The sequence below is a fragment of the Podarcis raffonei genome, chromosome 15 (genome assembly GCF_027172205.1).
Source record: "Podarcis raffonei isolate rPodRaf1 chromosome 15, rPodRaf1.pri, whole genome shotgun sequence".
Lineage (NCBI taxonomy): Eukaryota > Metazoa > Chordata > Lepidosauria > Squamata > Lacertidae > Podarcis > Podarcis raffonei.
Genome location: NC_070616.1, coordinates 34,994,739 through 35,011,727, shown reverse-complemented (window position 1 = coordinate 35,011,727; position 16,989 = coordinate 34,994,739). Strand labels below are relative to the sequence as shown.

The window sequence follows — 16,989 nt, the reverse complement described above, 5'->3', positions numbered from 1 at the left end:
ATGATGTGAAATACAAACTCTCTCCCTCCCCCCCCCTCCAGCCCCCCACAACATTGACAATTCTTTACTTTCTGGCACTGGAGGCAACGAAAGGGTGACTTGCTAGTCTTAGCTCTCTGGAGAAGCCACTGGGGCCATTTTAATACAAATGTCATTAGTGGCACAACAGCTGGCACTCCTCAGTTTAACCTAGCAGATTTGTCATCCTTATGGATTAGCATGATGGAAAATGCAAGGTAAATATTGGGGGAGGGGCTGGGGGTCGGGAGAGGAAAAGTTTTTTCATGCTGTTTTCCCTGTTATCTAATAGAGGTAAAGGCAAAAGGTAAAGGATCCCAGGACAGTTAAGTCCAGTCAGATTCAACTATGAGGTGCGGCGATCATCTCTGCTTTCAGGCCAATGGAGCTGATGTTTGTCTGCAGACAGCACTTCCAGGTCATGTGGCCAACATGACTAAACCAATTCTGACGCAATGGGACACTGTGATTAGTGCCAGAGCGCACAGAAATGCTGTTTACCTTCCCACTGCAGCGGTACCTATATATCTACTTGGCACTGGCATTCTTTCAAACTGCTAGGTTGGCAGGAGCTGGGACAGAACAACAGGAGCTCACCCCGTCACGTGGATTCGAACTGTCGACCTTGCGACCAGCAAGCCCAAGAGACCACAGCACTACCCATGCCATATCGGAGTGAAAAGGATATCCTAGGGTTGATATAAAGGCATGTGGACTTGTCCACTGAGGCTCCTGGAGCTCTCCTTGGGTGCATAAGAGTAGACCTTAGCACCATTTTAGGCTTTCGCTTGCAGCTTGTCCCTGTTTTTGTTTGCTTGCTTTTCTTTGGTCTTTGACTCTACTTCCGTTCATCCATTTTAATAGCCAGCTTCTTACTCTCTTCTCCCAGGAAACAGGAGCAGTTCCAGGCAAATCCTGACAGTTACAATGGAGCAGTGCGGGAGAATTATGCCTGGTCCCAAGACTACAGTGATCTGGAGATTAAAGTCCCAGTGCCCAAGCACATTCTGAAAGGCAAGCAGGTAATAATAATGAGGAACGGGGTTGTTGGGTGGTCCACTGTGGGTGAGAATCTCTCCCACTATCTTGCCTGCATGGGACAGAGATGCTGGTCTGGGTCACTACAAACATACTTCATGCTGTAGTTGTCTCTAGCTGTCCACCAGAGGGCCACACCAAATTGCCTTTCGACTGCAGCAGAATGCAGGCATGTAGCTGAGAGGCCTGTAGAAAACAGCTGTTAGCAGGGCGCTCCTTGTTCTGCATGTTCTTCTCCATACTTAACCAAACACTTCAGAGCTCTGCTTCTGATCTATCAGCAGAACGTTTTGCACATTTCTTGCTCCCCCCGCAAAAAAATCTCTGCATAGTTATGCAAAATAGACCTGTACCTAAACAAATTTAGAGATCCAAAAGAAAAGAAGGGTCCATTCCTCAGTGGTAGAACAAATGGCAACCCCTGGCATCACCAGTTAGCAGAATCCTTTGCCTGACACCCAGGAGAGCGCGACTGCCAGCTAGCATTGGCAGTAGTGTGTGGATGTTGCTGGACAGAATAGGAAAGTCCTAGTCTGCAGTTTGCAGTAGTCTTAAAATTGAATCAGGGAGACCACCTTCATGACCACCTGCAATTTTTGTCTGCACCCATAAATATTACATTTGAATTGCCTTGGGACAACCACCCAAGGTTCCCCCCCCCTTTTGTTTCTGGCTTGTTCACACAGATTCATCCCTCCTTGAATGTGTAAAGTGAATTGAAAGTCACTGCACTGTGGCCAGGTCCTGATTCGCTTCTTTTATCTAAGGAAAAATGACCGTAGGATTATCATCTCCGCTGGCTGTCTGTCATTTCTCTATAAAACCACAGTGCAAAAGCCCAACTTGATCAGCAAAGTGTACCTTTTGCATGATTATCACCTCAGTGTTGTTGATCTAAGATATCAAACCATTATTGTGTAAACAGCCTCATTGAGGTTGAGATGGTTTTTCCTGGGGGATGTTATTTTCCAGGATTCCTTTTCTGCTGTGTTCCCTGGGACTCATGCCTTGTGGAGTGTGAAGTATTTTTAATTGTTGCTTGCTGGAGAATCTTCTGATTTTGCAAGCAAAGACTGTTTGCAGGGTGCGTGCAGATAGAGACAGTATCTGCTGCTGAAGCACGTAGCAAATGCAGGCATATATTTTTTTCTCCATGTGGTTTCCTTGGTCTAAGCATGCTTCGCTATCCAACTTTCTCCATGGAAGACAGGCCAGCATCAATAAACCTCATGTGATCAGCTTGCTGTGGAGAAGCCCAACGTGTTTATGTTAAGCCTGATGGTTGCAGAAAAGAAAACTAACTTTGCTTCACAGGTTCCTCTTTCCTCCCCGTTTATTTAGTAGCTTGTAACATTAAGGGCTCCCAGGTGGTGATGGTGGAAATTCCGCACCCTTTTAATTCTCATTCTCTCTTTCTCTCTCTCTCTCTCTCTCTCTCTCTGCCTCAGCACACAGGCACGCACACACACATAATATTTTTTCCCCTGGACAGAAGAATGATGTAATTTATTTTGTCAGTCTGAGAGAGGCATCTCTCTACTGCAGCCCCATTATTGAGGGGGAGGTTGAAGAGACGTACACAGACGGACTTACTGACTGAAGTGGTTAGAGTGAGGGCTTATTTTCACTTCCTGCTATCAGAGAAGCTGTTAAAAGAAGGGAGGGGAGGAGTGATATTTTGTGTGTGCGTGTGTTTTTCCATCTGGAAAAAAGGCTTGTTTTTCTTCCCCTCGGTTTATTCAGGGCAGCTGAATTGAGCACACTTAGTTTTGTACATCAGCTTCAACCTACACAGCTCTTTGTCATGTCAGAATAGCCCTGTTGTTGCAGGAGCATTAATTGACACTGACAGTACAGACCTAGGGGTAAGAGTTGATAGCACACTTAACAGTAACTGGGCAGCTAGTTGAGGAAGCTCAAAATGCAATTTATTTATCATCCTTACGACAAAGCAAAATTTCAGAATGTCGGCCTAGATGTTGAAGCGTGGCAGGGGGTGCAATAAAGCACAAACTTCCCTTCCTGCTGTGAACTTGCCATGCTCATGGCTAGTTTATTTGCATTTTCCTCTGTTTAAATCCTTGCGTGGGATCAATCTGCAGCATTTTTTCTTCTCTCCCAACCTCCTGTTCTTGCATGACATTAAATACAAACACATCGGGCGTGTTCACATGGTACACTAAACCATGATTCAGTTGTATGTGCACGAGCAATAGCAAGCATCAGTCTTGTGTTCCCTTCCTTCCCCACTCCTTTGGAGTTGCCGCAAGGAGGGAATTGAAAATTTTATTTCTGCTTTTCACTGCCTGTGGTTGCTCATTTATATCCAAACCTGGACAAACTGTGATTAGCGTTAACTATGGTTTAGGGAAGCAAAACCATACATCACACTGTAGTTAATGATCCTGGCTAGTTTCCTAAACCATATTTATCACAAACCACAGTTCTCAGGGCCTAATGAATAAATTAGCTGAAAGCAGAAGCAAAAGTTTCCAATCTCCTTGCAGTTCAGCGGGTGGAGGATAACGGAAGGGGGAGTGCTTGAACCCAGTACCCATGCATATAACACTAAACTATGGCTTAGCATTGTGTGTGAACCATGATATCTTATTATTCGCTGAAAAACATAAGGAGGAGCCCTCCGGGGTTAGATTGATCTACACCAGGATTCTGTTTCTCACAATGGCCAGCTGGATGCTTACACACTCCACTGTTTGTCCCTCATCTGGTGTCAGACTGCCTCTGAATATGTAGACTTTATTAAGCTGTCCTTGCCAATAGCTATTGATAAGGCCTGTCTGCTATAAATTTGCATTTACAGAAATGCAAGCCATTGACCACTGTCATATTTTGTGGCAGAAAACTCCATAAATTACTTATGCATTATATGAAGAATGATTTTCTTTAAAGAGCCCAGAGGGACCTAGGCAGGAATGGCAAAGGTTCAGTTAGCTTGGAGAAAAGGGGGCAGCAATAAATCATAGAGAGCTTGTGGTTCTATTTTTCACCCTCAGTCCTTTTTTATTTTATTTTAATGAGCAGCCTAGCATGAGCAGTGAGTACGCTTACTGTCCCTGAAAGCCACAGTTTGATAACTGATGTAGTCACTTCATGTTATTTTCAATCTCATTTTATTTTGTGTTCCTGAATATGAATCCATCTGCCATACAGCAACCCAGTTTCACTGAAGGAAGGCTAATCTTTGTAATCAGAAAACAGAACTAGCTTAGCACTGTTCTTTTTATTAAAATACAAACCTAAATTGATTGAACATGCTTTTATTTCAATCATTGTTGGCCCTTTGATTTGGTGTTTTTAATGCTATGTTTACCTTATATAAAGTGCAACAGAACAAAAAGAACAGGGAATGGGGTTTCCTTTGTTATTTTAACCCTATCCTGTCATCTCAGTTTCTGAGATGTTCACTGAAAGCATGAAATTAGAAGAAAATAGTTCTTTTGCTTACAGCACGCACACACTTCTCATTTTGGGGAGAGTAGTTTGTTGACTTGTTTCTGTGCTTTCAGTAGGCGTTTATGGGTACATTTCTGTGAGAAGCAATTGAGGTTGAAAGCCAAGTCAGTGTTGGGTTTAATTTCTGAGCTCTCTAAGGCCTGTGACATTCTCTTAACTGAAGCTTCAACATCTGATTCTACATTTTGAAAATGCACTGCCTCCTGCACAGCTACAGCACATCTTCAAATGTGTCGTCCTTGTGGGTTACAACTGGAGTGATAACTATAGCTGAACCAAAATCTCAAGTTTTTAGTCTTTGTTCTGCTTTTTTGAAACACAGTAGGGTTTGCTTCCCTCCTCCAGATGTGCATTGTGAATGGCATTCATTTGTGAGGGGGCTAGAAAGGACTATAACTGCGTTCTCCTTCCCCCTGTGTGCCTGCTCAGCACTTAATTGCCCAGCTGAAGAAATGCTGCTACAACTATTGAGCTCTGTGTGTGTCAAATCTGCACCCTTTTTTAATCCTTTTCACTGTCAAGGTTAATTTATTGGAGCCCTGGGCTCTTCATTTTCATAGTATACATAGTCTCAGTAGTGCACAAAAAAGTGTAAATCATAGCATAATAGCAGTGTGTCCTGTTTATAACACTTTTATAAGTCCACTATTGCTGTTTGGTGATAAATGAAGCAAGGAACTTTATTTTGATTGTGAAAACCTGGCCTGCAACAACAGTGTCATGCACAGCATACAAGCAAGGTGTGCAGTCTGTCCAGTCCAGTGATCAAAATTCTTTGTGACCAGCCAATCTGATGAAAAGGCTGTGTTATTTGGTCCAATACAGTTGCAGGGTTGTGATTCTATGCATATACAAAAGGTTAACTGTCTAGTTCTTACTAGGTCAGCAGAAGAACTGTGGTCACTGGAAGGTAAAGTTTCATAAGTTGGGGTTCTGCTAAACAGAACTTCCTGTGGTCAGAGTGGGGCTTCATTGCTGCTTCTTCATTCTGCATAAGTAATGGTCCTCAAATATTTTCAGCTGTCTTTCTGGAAGGAACTATGCTCATGACAGTGCCAATAAAGCGAAAATCGGGTCCCAAAAGCATAGCACGTTACAGTATAATGATAAATTCTGCCCTATAGCTCATTTTCCTTTCATCATCTTTTCCTCCTCCCATTTCTCCAGGGCTTTCTTCTAAGATTATCCTCATGACTTATGTTTTGGTTTTTTGTTAGTGCTTCTTTTAATACTACATTTTCTAAAAATAGACAAAATTGTTGCAAGATAAGCAGCTCCTTCTGACATTCCTTTGCAGGCACACACAACCCTTTTTAGTATACATATTTCTTCTAAGTTCTGGATTAGTAACCTACTTTTCCATTCCTGGCTTGCTGCACAAGGTATTCATCTCTTCTAAGACTCGATAGTCTGCTCTAGACAATTATCTCTCAAAAGTGTCCCGTTTTATTTTTAGTTCTTTCCATCTTTCAAATGCAGTTGCGACACAGTTACTTACTGAAGCAGTCTCCATCTCTGTTTACTTCTTACTCTGAGAAGATGAGTCACTAAAAGTTACCTAAACAATGATAGCACATGAACATTTCAAGTGAGATCCAAACTCTGAATAAAGTCTTCAAAAACATGCAAGCATGTCTATTGCAAACTCCTGCTTTTAAGGACTTTGATTTTTAGGGGGGTGGGTAGGGTTTTTTAGTTTTCAATAGGAAGACCATGTATGAGAGTCAGTTTCTTTCCTCACCACACATCACCATGTTTCCAAATATAGGACTAGGAAGACCAAATATGCAGCAGTACTATATTGCCCTTGCCTCCCTTGACAAGCGGCAAGTCACCTGCCCCACATATCTTGCTGGATTTGCCATATGACAGTCGCCGCTGTTCATCATGACAATTGTACACAATCATGGTACTGATCATAGAACCCCTGGACCCGATGTCTATATCAGTGAAAGAAAGCTTTGCAGGCTTTCCCCCATAATTTACACTCTGTTTTGTTTGTTGTTAACTGAAGGAATTCCACTAGGATATGTTAAAGAGTTATTTTAATGTATAGAAATTACTTTTGACTCGATCCCTTAGAATGATTAGGGTTACTTTAGAAAGCCTCTATCCCTTGGAATAATGGTGGAAATGACAGCTTAATTATAGCTTTCCTTCTCTGAGAGGGTCTTCTTAGTCCTAGTCTCTCTCTATGCCATCATTGTTCTTTTTAAAACAAAACCTGTGTTGTGTTTTGTGTTTTTAAGTGGCCCTGGGCCCTTTATAGTAAAAACGAAAGGCAAGATAACAAATGATAAGATATTTTTTAAGATACTCACTGTAAACCTCTGGGATGCGGGTGGCTCTGTGGTCTAAACCACAGAGCCTAGGGCTTGCTGATCAGAAGGTCAGCGGTTCGAATCCCCGCGACAGGGTGAGCTCCCGTTGCTCGGTCCCAGCTCCTGCCCACCTAGCAGTTTGAAAGCACGTCAAAGTGCAAGTAGATAAATAGGTACCACTCCGGCGGGAAGGTAAACGGCATTTCCATGCACTGGTCTGGTTCTCCAGAAGCGGCTTAGTCATGCTGGCCACATGACCCTGAAGCTGTCTGTGGACAAACGCCGGCTTCCTCAGCCTATAGAGCGAGATGAGCACTGCAACCCGAGATGTCCGCGACTGGACCTAATGGTCATGGGTACTTTTACCTTTTACTGTAAACCTCATTGTTTGTCCCGCATTGTAATTCCATTCAGGTCATCTGGAAGGAGCAACAAAGGGTGAAATTACCTTTCTAATTTTCTTCTCTATCGTTTTTCCTCCCCCCCCCCCCCAGGTTTCTGTGAACATCGGTAGTAGTTCAATTTGCGTGGCTGTGGTGGAGGGAAGTGGGCCGCGTGTGCTCATGGAAGGCACCCTCACTCACAAGATCAACACAGAGAACTCTGTCTGGAGTCTGGAACCAGGAAAGTGTATCCTCGTAAGCACAACTTCTCCTTTTCACTGTCCATGTGTGTTCTCGGTACATGTCTGCTTCCCCCTCGAAAGTCTCTGAGCTTTGGTTGCTTCTGGGTTGATTTGGGAATGCCAAGAGTTCTTCTTGAAGACTGGAACAGAGACATTGCTTCCTTAGCTCTGCTACAGAGCTACCAAATGAGCTGCACCAGAAGATCACTCCATACACTTACTATTTTGCATGTGCTGTACTGCTTTTCTTGCATGGACGTCAGTACACTGATCGGGGCCCAATCTGTTTAACTTGAGGATTGCTGTTGCTCTAACTTTAGGCTGTATGCTTCCTTCTGCTTCTTACTTCAGCCCTTATTCTGCACTTGACCTTATTGTTAGTTCCTATCTTTACTTTCATCTCCCTTTAATGCCCATGAAGCTCATTGGGGAACCTCAGGTGGGGATCTGTGTCTGCTACCCTGAGCTACTAGGAGAAATGGTGGGGTCAAAATACAGTAAACAATAACATTAAATCTCCTGGTTCAGTGCACAGATGGTCAGAAATAGGGGAGTATCAGAACGGATATTTTTTGTTTGCGGTACACAGAAACGTATCTCCTTGGGCTTAGGTAAACCTTGCTATGTAAGAAGCCGCACGATCCCAAATGAGACCACTGGTCTCTCTTGTTCAGCATTGTCTTACACAACTCTCTAAGGTTTCATACAGGAATCTTTCCAGTCCTGTCTGGAGGTGCCATTGATTGGAACTGGGATCTTCTCCATGCAAAGCTTGGTTACAAGCTTTTCCTACAAGACAGTTTTTTAGCCCATATTTGCAACAATTGCTCTAGGCTTGTGGCTTCCACGTAAAACCTGAGTCCATGGCAGTTTCTTATATATATAAAATGCAGCAGCATCCTTGTTTGTGTTACAGAGTAAAAACAAAGACAGATCCCTGCCCTTAGGAGCTTACAATTTAAACTTGAATGCATGGAAGGCTAGAAAGAAAGATGCGACACCAAACAGATGAAGAACATCCTTTCAATTCCATGTCCTTGGGCTTAGTTTCAGTAGGTGATGAGAACCAAGGGGAGAACTAGGAGGGATTTGAAGCAGGAGAGAGATGGGGGTGCCAACAAGAAGGTGTTGTGGGAGTTCCAGACATGAAGGTGGCAAGGAAGAAAGAGCTGAGGCATTTTTTGGTTCAGCCTCCCTTGGGTCTGGGATTTCTTCTAAACTCTGGTGCAGTGTCTTGATTGTGTGCTCCTAAACATCAGAGGAGGGACGTGGGAGGCGCTGTGGGTTAAACCACAGAGCCTAGGACTTGCCGATCAGAAGGTTGGCGGTTCGAATCCCCACGACGGGGTGAGCTCCCGTTGCTCGGTCCCGGCTCCTGCCCCCTAGCAGTTCGAAAACTCGTCAAAGTGCAAGTAGATAAATAGGTACCACTCCAGCAGGAAGGTAAACAGTGTTTTCGTGCACTGCTCTGGTTCACCAGAAGCGGCTTAGTCATGCTGGCCACATGACCCGGAAGCTGTATGCCGGCTCCTTCGGCCAATAAAGCGAGATGAGCGCCGCAACCCCAGAGTCGGCCACGACTGGACCGAATGGTCAGGGGTCCCTTTACCTTTACCTTTAAACATCAGAGGAGAAAATGGTGGGCTTGGGGGGGCGGTGTTGCAGGTATCTACTGAAAATTTTGCAGAAGAAAAAAAATTGCATGGCTCGGCTAAGTTAAGAAATTTGGGTTTAATGAGCGATAGTTGGTGCTAATGACAGGTGCTGCAGCAATCCTGATCTGCTGCTGCAAGCTCTTTTTTTGAAGTGATAATTAGGCAATTGCTGAGGCCTTAGCCAAGTGGCACTTGATTTCACATGCTGCTCAAATGAAGGTCTTTGCCCGTTATCGCATTTTCGGTGTGATGGAGGCCCAAGAATTGGCCCTTGCAGGCCTTGTCCTCCTGGCATCTTCCTAGATGTGGATCTAACTTTTTCCGTTCTCAGTGTGGTTTCAGGTGACTTAGATTAGTTGCAGGTCTGCACTGACATATAAGGAACATAATTTTTCTGATCATTTATTCTTGTGTACTCTAATAATTCTGGAATAGTACTATTGTGAGGCAAGTTTACTGCCTACCTTTAAAGTGTTGCGTTTCATTCCACTTTTCAGAGACGGATATACAACAGTGTGGACAGTGAATTTCTCCCTAAATGAGTTGAAAGGATTTCAACAAAAAACTGCGGATTAATTTGGGGAGGGGATTTCATATAATTATATTTAGCTTGCAGCAGTGCATTGGCAAGCTATCCTCCAGTGTTCAGTGATGTCATCTATTTACTATTGGTAGCTGTTCAGGCATTCTTGTAATGTGCTGGTAGTGTTGTGTTTTGCCGCTGAGTGTGTGTCTGCCCACGCGTTTAATTTGCAAATGATACCTCTAGGATGATAGGCAAGTACACAGGAGTTGGCTTCAAATTTTGATTTTTCACTTTTCTGATTGCTTGCCGGGATTGGAAATAAGAAATGTAGTAAAGAAAAAAACACCATTGGGAACATATGGTGTTACCATAATATCCATGTATTTCTCTGACTCCCAAAAATGTATTTAGATACCTTATGAACTGTATCCCATGATATAAAGCAGTGGCAAAATGTCAACACGGCTGAAAACATCCTAAGACCATTGCTTGTGTGGTTTAAATCAAGTGACTAATGCTTGTTAGTTCCTTCAGGGAGCTGTTGCTAATGTCAGTAAGAATTCCAGGACCTCTAGAAAAGCAGCATGTTTTAATGCCTTAAACCCACTCAGCCTACTGCTTTTATCTTACCCTGACTCAGCTGTCATTTGATCCAGCCCTAGGACCAGCTTAGAGGACTTACCATCTTTTGCAATGATTGGTGGTTAACTTCATCATCTTTAGGTTTGATATTGCATTATCCAAAAAAGATGACTGGGAGATTTCCAGTAGGAGAAGGTGTCTGTCTGTCTCATGTGACGGGAGAGTGGACAATCCAACTGGTGTTTGCCCCTCCCCCTCCTGGGTTCAAGAGACTCAAGATGTTAAATTCTAGAATCCATGCTCATAAGTAGCCTTATGGATAATCAAAATACTCACATGCCTGATTTTAATTGGATCTGCTAATTAATAAGTGTGTTGGCATTTGGACCTCTTTGTATAGAGGATGACTAGTAGGAAGCAGTGGAAAAACTCCATAAGCAGTTGAAAATTTCTTCTCTTGTTGGCTTCACAATCAGTTTAGAGTTTGGGGGCTCTAGCAACTTATATCATGGAACTGGTTGTCATAGATGCAGTGAGGCCTGCCTGCCTTCCTTCCTTCCTTCCTTCCTTCCTTCCTTCCTTCCTTCCTTCCTTCCTTCCCTCCCTCCTTCCTTCCTTCCCCAAAGTAGACTAGGTGTTGTTTTCTGACAGAATGAAAACCTTGTTAGACAGGAAGGAAGCACTGCAGATTTAAGAGGAAATTGCATTTTCAGAATTGTTTAAAGGAAGTACTGTGCTTCAAGAACCAAGACCAAGGGAGAACAAGGAACTTCTCCAAACTTCTGGTCCTGTAAATAATAATTTTGTGTGTGACCCTTCTCCATTACGCTAGTTAGTGTGTCAAAGAGTGTGACGAAAATAGATTCACAGGAGCTTTTTTTAGCAACCAGTGCTGGGTGTTGGGCACAACACTTTTGTTTCTCCCCTTTCCAAGCTCTCGGGAAAAACCTGCTTGGTTAGAATGTATGTGAAAAACCTCTCTCCATCTTTTAATATATATATATATATATATATATATATATATATATATATATATATATATATATATATAAATGTTTTATTCAGTTTTAGGTCAACAGAACTATACAACTGACAAAGAGCATCACAGCATACAGCATATTGGTCATTGCAACCTCCTACAAGATTAAAAGTTACAAATGTCCCAATGGCTCAGTTCAATAAACCACTCCACAGGTTCAAATAGACTCAGCCCACCTGATGCTACAATGGCAGCAGCATCTCACTTTGGGGGGAGGAACCCCAATATCAACTATAGTGTAATGTCCTCCTGCAGCATGTAAATGCTGCCTGATAACAGCTGAGTAAAAAATTGATTTAGGAAAAATTTAATTTGAAAACTTTCCAAATGTTCGTGCATAATATGCCACGTTTATTGTCCTCTTTTGGAAATTATCTAAAGAATACATCCTGTGCACTATATATATATTTGCTTTGAGAGGAGTGATTTGACAAGATTATTATGGGCAACATCTTTTGAATAAAAACCTTATGCAAGTTCATAGTATTTATAGAAGTGCATGCTTTGAGAGAAGAACTGTGAGGAAGGTTGCTATCCAGATTACTTTTCCAGAATTCAAACCCATGTTATCAGAAGAATGTGCTCTAGGCTCAGTCACTTCCCTCTCCCCATGAGTGTTCCCAATTGAACTACTCCCCTTCTCTTTAGCATGAACTAGTCCTAATTTGCGGATGATCTATAGCTTTCCAGTTTATATCATAGCTGTCAAGTGCCCCTTATTTGAAGGGACAGTCCCTTATTCCAGGGCCATGTCACGCTGCTGTCCCTTATTGATGGATGTCCCTCAAATGATGTCCCTTAAATTTCAAAGGAAGCAGCTCCTCTCCCTCCCTTCCTGCCGGCCAGGGAGGAGGGAGGCTCCAACTGTGTTGCTTGGCTGTGTTGCTCACCCAATAAGAAGTCTAAGAACGACTGGGGGGTGGAGCTTGCATGCCTTGTGTGTGGCTAGTTAATGCAAGCTGAGGGGGTTTTTGAATGCTGGACGCCATTTTGTTGCACGTGCTTTTGCAAACTTTGCAGTGCAAAGCCAGGCCAGGGAGCCATCTTAAGTTGAGGCTGCATAGGCCTTGTGGTGCATATGATTCAGATTCTATTCAGTTGAACCTCTGGTTACAAAGTTGGTTGGACAGTGTTCTCGGAGCTACCAGCATGAGTTTGACCAGACTGCAGGAGGACAGGAAGACTGGAGTGCCTGGAACAGGTGAGGCTGCAGGTCCCTTATTTTGGCTGCTGGTCCCTTATTTTCAAGGCTGCTGGTCCCTTATTTTAAAATCTGCAAGTTGACAGCTATGGTTTATATATAATGGCAAACTGTAGTATGCACTTCAGAAGAAAAAAAATCCCAAAGATTGCAGCAGGGCAGGGTAATCTCATGATTAAGTCAGAATTAAATTACTCATTGCTAGGTGTAAACTGATTTTAGGATGCAGAGGCTGCTGGGACAAAGGAACAATGGCTGTTCCCACATATTTTGAAAAATACAAAACCTAGCAGTTACTTTGATCTGTCTCTAGTACAATTGAGAACACACAGATCTCTGGTGAGGCAGATTGCTGACGTAAAGAGAAGGCTGATAGCCTTCATATTAGCAAACCTGGAGATTAATTTTCAGTGGTGTTCTAAATGCCAAATTGGATATAGCGGCTGGAGGGCATGCAAATTCTGAAAGTTGGGTTTTACCTTCAGGTGATCGAAAATAACTTCTCAGTTTTAAGATCCCACTTCTAGATAGCTGAAAGATGCAGTTGCTTAATTGAATTGGAACACACAAGAGGAGAAGAGGGGGGAGCGTGCAAGCATAAGGCGTGTTCACATAGTGCCAAACCACGGTTTGTACCGAGCCATCTTGTGCTACAGATGGGATGGTACGTTATTTGGTTGGAATGGTGACAGCACAACCCTAACTTTTTCACAATGCCGCATTGCCAACTTTTGTTTTCAACCATCCTCCTAACATTATTAGTGGTTCAGCTATTGAACATTTTCAAGTGCTCTGTTTTATGTGCGTTTTGGAAGTGTTGTAAAATTTCAAGAGAAAGTAAAATCGCCTAGGGCTCCTTCAAATTACATTTAGACTCTAGGTGTGGAATTGACCTGTAAACGTGCGGGCAGGAAGGGTATAAATTCATGGGGATGCAAAGGTCAAACGTGTCGTGGCAGTAACCCTTGCTTGAGTTGGACATGGTTTCTTTTATTGCATGGATTCTGGGTTTTGGAAAATAATTGCCTATGTCATTGAAATCAGTGGAAAGGGGTCTTCAACCCCTTTTAAAGCATTCTGAGCCAGTGTCATCACTACATTGTGTACTATTCTGAGCCAGTGTGAATTCCACAAATGAGTTCGACTTTGTGTGATGAAGTACTTCCTTTTGTATGTCCTCAGTCTCCTACCAATCTGTTTCATTGGGTTCAAGTGTTATGAGAGAGAAAGAGAAGTATAAAAGCTTCTCCCAACCCACTTTCTCCATACTATGTATAATTTCATAAACCTCGATCGTGTCCCCTGAAGGCGCTCCAAACTGTTGCTCATTTTGGTCTTCCTTTCCCAACACTTCCAGTGGTGGCTTTCCTGTGGCCCTCCAGATTCTGCTGGGCTACAGCTTTCGTAGTCCTTAACCATTGTCCATGCTGCATGGTCCAGCAACAGCTGGAGGTCTACAGCTAAATCGCCCCATCTCTACAATTCTTTCAATCTGAAAGAGTATCAGTCTGAACAAATAATATTACAAATCCGGCTGCATCATGCATATGCGGAAAGACATTGCAATCCTCACCATTCTATGGAGTTCCTGAAGATCTTTAAGGAGAGGTGTATGTTGCAGGTTAGAACCACAGCAATCTCAAAAACGATAGCAATTTTGGGAAGTATTTTATCTTATGTTTTGGGGTTCCTCTGAGGAAAGCAACAATTTCCCCTTGGAACGCCCTCCTTTTTGCAGCTTCAGTTCCCAAGGCAAAGAGTCCTCCCACAAGCTTCCTCAGATGGACCTTTTCACTCCCCGCGCCTTATGCAAACTTTTCTTAGAAATACCATGCTGGTGTGATTGCTTTACCACAGATGAAGCTCTCTTCGTCTGGGCTGTTGTGGTGCATCCTGTCTCTCCACACCCCGCCGACAAACAAGTTGTTTAAGTGAATATGTGACTCGCCTCTTCGTTTCACCTTCTCCTTGCAGCATATGGAATTTATGACCTTTTTTGCTTCTCTCCCCGGCAGCCTCGCAAAGAGCAGCTTTCTCTTCCTGCCAGACTGTCTCTCCGAAGCTACTTTTTCTTTGTTGTCATGGAACAGATTCTTGCATCTCCAAGTGCACCCAGGCCATGCAGCCCCGTCAAGCTGGGGTGGCAGCTAAAAGTGTAACCCGTTTCAGCCTTGTTCCCACCCACTCCTGTGCACTTCGGAAGAAACTTGCAGGGCTTTGGTGCAATAGCTTCTTCTTTATTTTTCTTTTTTTGCAAAGTGTGAAGTGCCTCTCTTGGTTGGTGCAAAGCACTGCACCACCAAGACTTAGCCGAGATTATATTAATTTCCCAATCAGTGTACTTCAGGGACTGCTCTGCTGGATCCTGCCCCAAAGGTTGCCTAATCTAGCCAGATTCCTTCTCCTCACCGCACAATAGTAGGATGCACATCAGGAAAGCATCTGATACCCAGCATCGATACTTCCCCTGAATGTGGAGGTTCTATTAGCTGCCATATCTGTCATTTGTCCTTTATGGAAAGACCATGAATCCCACAAGCTATGTGTTATGAGACAAATTGCTTTCACCTTCTGCAAATTAGCTTTACCTAGTGCACCCTAGTAGTATGAGACAAGGAGAAGTTATTTTCCATACTGCTCATATAGTGTGTGTGTGTGTGTGTGTGTGTGTGTGTGTGTGTGTGTCTCGCAGGATCATCACCTTGTTGTGGTGAGTGGACTTGCATGTTCCTATGACCCTTGTGAGCGAACCCATCGGGAGTCACATACTCCCAACAGGGTCACCCAAGGCGGTAAGGTCAAAGGGGAGGAGCTAGACAAAGAATGATCCAAGAAGCCCTCAACGGCAGAACAGGTGGAAGATAACAAGCGGTATGTTACAATGCTTTGAAGACAGATGAAGGCTGCAGCAGATAAGAACCTACCGGTTGGCGTGATACTCATCCCATTGGGATAGAACCTTACTGTGAAGACTGTGCGTTGGTCAGTGTGCACTGATCTACACTCATAAAACAAATTCACGCACAGGTGTCTTCCAAAAACCCATCCCAAACCCAAAACCGTGTTCATGGAAGATAATCTTACTCAGCTACGAGAGGGAGGAGGAGGAGGAGGAGGAGGAGGAGGAGGAGAAGAAGAAGAAGAAGAAGAAGAAGAAGAAGAAGAAGAAGAAGAAGAAGAAGAAGAAGAAAGAGAGAGAGAGAGTAGAAACATCTTATGCCAACCTTGATCTTATCCCCACCCCCCAGACTAAATTAAATAGCACCAAAGGCTTTAACTTTTCTTCATAGAGAAGGGGATGCGTCCCAATAGATTTTGGTTTAGTTGCTTTTTCCTGCACCTTTTTCCAGCTCTGTGATATTGGCCCAGATAGGAGGAGGATTATGTTACTGACTGAAGCCAAAAGCCAATTGGCTGTATCCACGCGTAGTTCAGTAATAGCTGAAAAGCTTGGCCTCTTGCCACCATAACTTATGGCTATATATTATCTCTGCAAATTAATCAGGCCCTTGAATTTTTAGGCTATACAAAACTGGGCATGATGTCACTCGTAGCCAATCAAAGTGCTTGGATTGTGTCTCTGGAAGGGAGGATTAGCGATACCAATTCGGATGGGGTGCTTCCTGTCATGTTGCGTATGGTGGGCACATTGAGATAGTTCTGTGAGAGATTTTACATGCTTTGTGCTTTGTTTCGTGCTGAAATTGAAGCTGACTTGCTGGCACACAGGTGTCACTCCAGAGATGGTGATGTCTGCTCTTGCCAACCTGCCTTGCTGTTGCCCCATTGGCTATATGGATCAGATGAGGCAATAACTCAGGTGTTGAAACCACCCCAAAGCTGTGCTTGCAGAGTAATTTGGTGAAATAAAATGAAATAAAATACACCCCCCCCCCCTTAAGGGCATAGGAGGATAGCACTGTCTGCTTCGTGCACTAAAAATGTCCTTTTGAGCATGTTTCCTCGCAGGCATGATATGCATTATATTATGATTCTATTACGATTCAGCTGAGATTCCTGCATTGCAGAGGGTGTTGGTTGGGGAATGCTTTTCAGCCCCGTGGAACCTCCAATGTGGGGTTCCGCAAGGCTCAATTCTATTCCCCATGTTGTTTAACATCTACCGTATTTTTTGCTCTATAAGACTCACTTTTTCCCTCCTAAAAAGTAAGGGGAAATGTGTGTGCGTCTTATGGAGCGAATGCAGGCTGCGCAGCTATCCCAGAAGCCAGAACAACAGAGGGATTGCTGCTTTCACTGCGCAGTGATCCCTCTTGCTGTTCTGGCTTCTGAGATTCAGAATATTTTTTTTCTTGTTTTCCTCCTCCAAAAACTAGGCGCGTCTTGTGGTCTGGTGCGTCTTATAGAGCGAAAAATACGGTACATGAAACTGCTGGGTGGAGTTATCTGGAGTGCGTTGTCAGCAGTATGCTGGTGACACTTAGCTCTATTTCTCCTTTACATCTGCAGGTGAGGCAGTGGAAGTGCTGGACCAGTGTCTTGTCTCGAT

At 43.5% G+C, this 16,989-nt stretch overlaps 1 protein-coding gene across 1 annotated transcript in view; it reads left to right on the top strand.

Annotated features, from left to right (window-relative positions):
* NUDCD3 (NudC domain containing 3) overlaps positions 1-16,989 on the top strand; it is a 54,915-nt gene that overhangs the window by 27,772 nt on the left and 10,154 nt on the right. The window contains exons 3-4 of the mRNA XM_053367329.1: positions 908-1,040; positions 7,346-7,489. Coding sequence (XP_053223304.1) covers positions 908-1,040; positions 7,346-7,489 — 277 coding nt within the window. The remainder of the gene's footprint in view (positions 1-907; positions 1,041-7,345; positions 7,490-16,989) is intronic.